Genomic DNA, 4,507 nt, shown 5'->3' with positions numbered 1-4,507 from the left:
CCGTCCCGGGACACCAGCAGCAGCCACGGCCCAGCGGTGCCCACAGCTCCATCAGCCGAGCTGAGGAAGCTCCAGCAGCTCCCTCGCCATCTCTTCCAGCCCTGTGGTCGCTAGCTGCAAGGCTACTGGATGGTGGCAAGCAGGGATGGCTGGATCAGGATGCCCCAGAGCCCATGCCTGGGGCTGGGGGCACTCAGAGGCTGGGGGGCTCGAGGGCACAGGGGACCAGACCTTTCGCACCGATCATTCTGTGCCGGCAGCCAGCTGCCTTCTGCTCCAGGAGGACCTCACCAGCGGCTGACGCTAACAGCACGTCCCTCTGGCGTAGAGCGATGGCGGCTGCTAGCTCAGGTGGTGCGACGAGGGTCTCTCAGTGGCTTGTTACTCCTCTGCCTCTTCCCAGGAGCGATGGACAGGAGGCCCCAGCTGCCTGGAGGACCATCACCACCCCAGCCCATACGCTGGCTAATTCCCAGGCAATTAGATGGTGGATGCATCTGGATGTTTGTCTGCCACACCTGCTCCAGTGCCGTAGGCCACCGAGTCCGGGCCAGGGCCTCAGCCCCAGAGAGAGCCGCAAAGCCGGGCCCCGGAGACCACCGATAGCCCTCAGACCCACGTGGGCCTTGCCCTTGCCTGCGGGGGCCCAGCTCGCCCAGCCACAGCCCCTGGCCCACCCCGGGGCCCGCTCAAACAGCGAAGCGGACCTGAACCAACGCTATATCCTCGGCAGAGACAAGCTTTCTCCTTCCCTATTTCTCGGCTAAGATTTGGGGCAGCGGTTGGTGTCACCGAGGTCCGTGCGGAGCAGCCGGGCAAGGGCCGTGGAAGAGCCCCTGGATGGGCAGCAGCACCGGGAGGGCGTGGGCAGCCCCAGGGGCTGCACACAGCCCGCATGCCCGACCTGCAGCAAGGACGGCCCCGGCTCCCTCTCCGCCAGCCCCCCGGGAAGCACCAGCTGAGGCTTGAGTTTCCCTCCGGACAATGGGGAAGGCGAGATGGGATTGTAACCGGAGCAGGGGATAAATAAAGCTGCCCAGAAGTTTCCATTACCCGCACCTCAGGCCTCTGTTTGAGACATCAAAGCCGAGAGCTGAGCCCTTGCTCTCCGTCAAGGTCCAGCACCGCTCAGCCCGTCACCCCGGCTCCCGGCCTGCGGCAGGCTCCCAGGACACCGCCCCCCCGCCTTCCCGGTCCCGCTCGCTCCCCGTTCAGTGTCCAAGTGCCAAGCCCCGTGGTCTGGCAGGGGGCACCGAGGCCCCAGCAACACAAGGTACCAACACAAATCACCTACAGAGAGCGGAGTGGAAAAGATTATTCATTAGCTTGACAGTCGGCAGGAATAACCTGCCTCCTGCGGCCGGGGGAGGCGGGGTGCTGAGCTAGGTGCCAAAACTAGCAGTAGGGAAGCCACGGAGCTGACGGGGCCAAGCCAATGGGGAGGGAGCCCTGTGGAGCTGGGGGCTGAGGCCGGCTCCTGGGTACTGAGCGCCCTGCGGATGAGTTGGGAGGCCCCGGCAGCCCATGCGGGCCCACAGCCGTGGGAACCCTCCCGAGAGCACGTGCCGCTGGCAGCAGTGCCCGCTGCAAGAAAAGGCCCCGAGCCCGCCGGCAGCTGGGTGCGAAGGGAAACCCGCTCCAGGCATGCAAGGCGTGGAGCAAAGGGAGTCCCCAGGCGTGGAGCAAAGGGAATCCCCCAGGTTCCTCCTCTGCCTAGGGTGCAGAGCACGGACCGGAGGTCCTGGAGAAGCAGGACAGCACAGCACAGCCAGTCCCAACACCCAGCAGAAGGGACACACTCCCCTGTTCCCCTCCACATCCTGCACTGGCACAAAAGCACCCCGAACCAGCAAGAGCCGGACTGCTGCGTGCTCCTTACTGCCGCCCTTCCTAGACACTGTGGCCGGCACAGTCCCCAGCCTGTCTGCCTCATTTGCCTCGGGGCAGCACCCTTTGAGTCAGGAGGGGGGCACCTGCACGACTGCTCTCAACCCCCTCAAATTCCTCCAAGCAGCACGAGGCTCAGTTGAAATAACACATCCAGGGTTTATTGTTTTTCCATTCCTCGCAGCTAATGGTTAAAAAAAAAATCTAAAATAAATTACAGAATTAAATAAACACGAACTGGATTATTCCCCTTCCTGCCCTGACCCCCTCCGTCCTTCCCACCACCCCCCAAAAGAAAGCATTAGAACAGTCACTGAATTTGGCAACAGCAACAACAACAAAACAATCTCTAGGAAAAAGCAGCTACTTGTCAGGGTCGAGCGGTGCCGGGGGAGCTCCATTCGGCTCCCGCGGGGCTCCTAACCCCCAAACCAGTGTGCATTCACCCTCCTGCCGGTCAGTCTCTGCTCTTGCCCCTTCCCTGCGCCTCGTGGCAGCCCCTTGCCATGGGCCAGCCCCACACCAGAGCAGAACCTGACTGCTGGGGTTGCTCCACAGTCCCAGGAGGCTCTCACCACGCTCTCCTAGTCCCTTACCCGTGACACTTGCTCTCCTGGTGCATCATCCCCAGGGAGAGGCAGACCCCACTCTAGACATGCGTTGGGTTGTCCAGATAAGGGTCTGTTTTGGTCATATGCAGCATGACCGTCGGGGCTTTGTAGTGACAGTGCACCCCGCTGCAGCTGACTCCGCTGCACGGCTTCCCCCTAGTCCTCATGCCCAGCTTTCTGTTGCATAGGCTCTGCCAGGTCTGCAGCGTCTTGGAGCTCCATACCCACACTCCGCTGGTGATACCCACCACCAGTGACATGAAAATCTTTAGCATAAAAACAGCCACAGTGGGCACTGAGGCCTCCAGAGAGCAGTTGGCGGCACGCCTGCCAGGTAGGGGCATGCAGCCACGCTCCAGGGCCCTGAGGTTCCAGTAATCCATGTTCAGCCGCTCATAGAAGTAGCAGACGATCACACAGGTGGCTGGGACAGTGTAGAGAATAGAGAAGACCCCAATCTTCACCATCAGCTTCTCCAGCTTCTCTGTATTGGTGCCTCCTGTCTTCATGATCTTCCGAATGTGGAAGAGGGCAACAAAGCCCGTAAGGATGAAGGAGGTGCCAATGACCAGGTAGCAGGAGAGCGGGATGAGGACAAAGCCGGTCAGGGCACTGACGTCCATGCTCCCCACATAGCACAGCCCCGTGAGCTCGTCCCCTGCCACCTTCCTCATGGTGAGGATGACTATGGTTTTCATGGCTGGGATGCCCCAGGCAGCCATGTGGAAGTAGCTGCTGTGGGCTTCAATAGCCTCATGTCCCCACTTCTTCCCAGCAGCTAGGAACCAAGTGAGAGTCAGGATAACCCACCAGAGTGAGCTGGCCATGCCAAAGTAGTAGAGGATGAGGAATACGATGGTGCAGCCCGTGCTCTCCAGCCCCTCCTGGATGATATACAGCTCCCCATTCTCCCGGTCACAGGCGATGTTCTCGGCCCCCGCCACCGAGCGAATGATGAAGGCCACCGAATACACATTGTAACACATAGACAGGAAAATGATGGGTCTCTCAGGGTACTGGAAGCGATGCGGGTCGAGCAGGAAGGTGAGCACCGTGAAGGCGGTGGAGACGAAGCACAGGGTCGACCACACAGCCATCCAGATAAAGGCAAAGTCTTTGTCTTCCCGGGACCAGTAGACGTCCACCCCGGGGGAGCACTTGGGTGCACAGGACAGGCTCTTCTCCACATACTGGAACTTCTCGGGGTTGTCGCAGGCCCCCAGGCCGTTGGGTCCCCGGCCCTCAGCAGCGCCCGCCGGCCAGGGTCGGGGGGCTACGGGCAGCATGCCCTGGCCCTTGTGGGGCTCACTAGCGGAGGTGTTCTCAGGAGCCTCCATGCACAGAGCGTTGGGGTCATTCTTGGTGGGCAGCTTGCTGCAGTCGAGCGACTCCGGCCAGCCGAATTTGAACTGCTCCATGATGGGGACGCACTTGAGGCGGGCTTGCTCGCACATGGGGCGGCAGGCGGGGATGCTGGTGCTCACCTGGTCGGTGCACATGGGCGCATAAAGGGAGCAGAGGAAGAAGCGCAGGTGGACGTGGCAGCCGTACTCCACCAGCGGGGCGAACTCGTGCAGCTTGAGGGCGGCCTCGCGCTGGTTCTCGTGGCCCATGAAGTTGGGCATGCGGGTGAGGTTGTAGCCGATGCCCTGGCACATGGGGATGTCGATGGGCTGGCAGCGCGCCGCCCGGCCGCGCTCCGCGTCGTAGGCGCCGATCTCCAGGCCGCGGCCCGCCGCCGCCAGCTGCCACAGCACCGAGAGGGCGAGCCGCAGGCGCAGCGCGGCCATGGCCGGCGCCCGCCGCCCGCCTCGCCGCGCCTCGCCGCGCCGCTACAGCGCCGCCATGGCGGCGCCGCCCGCCCGCCCGCGCCTAGGGCCGCGCCGCCGCCGGGGCCGGGGCCTGGGCCGGGGCCGGGGCGGGCGCTGGGTGCGGCGGCGCGGCGCCGGGGCGGCTCCCCCCGCCGGCGGCCCGGCCGCGCCGCGCGCCATGCGAGCCCGGCGGAGCGG

At 63.5% G+C, this 4,507-nt stretch overlaps 1 protein-coding gene across 1 annotated transcript; it reads right to left on the bottom strand.

Annotated features, from left to right (window-relative positions):
- Window positions 1-2,026: 2,026 nt before the first annotated feature.
- FZD9 (frizzled class receptor 9) lies at window positions 2,027-4,303 on the bottom strand. The gene has a single exon (XM_062592607.1). The coding sequence runs from the start codon at window positions 4,286-4,288 to the stop codon at window positions 2,537-2,539; it is 1,752 nt and encodes a 583-aa protein (XP_062448591.1). The 5' UTR covers window positions 4,289-4,303; the 3' UTR covers window positions 2,027-2,536.
- Window positions 4,304-4,507: the final 204 nt, after the last annotated feature.

Source organism: Rhea pennata, chromosome 20 (assembly GCF_028389875.1).
Source record: "Rhea pennata isolate bPtePen1 chromosome 20, bPtePen1.pri, whole genome shotgun sequence".
Lineage (NCBI taxonomy): Eukaryota > Metazoa > Chordata > Aves > Rheiformes > Rheidae > Rhea > Rhea pennata.
Note: the sequence above shows the minus strand (reverse complement) of the source record. Positions and strands in the feature narration are given on the sequence as shown.

Coding starts and splice junctions, on each gene's coding strand:
- FZD9 (XM_062592607.1), bottom strand. CDS start 4,288: ATGGCCGCGCTGCGCCTGCGGCTCGCCCTCTCGGTGCTGTGGCAGCTG.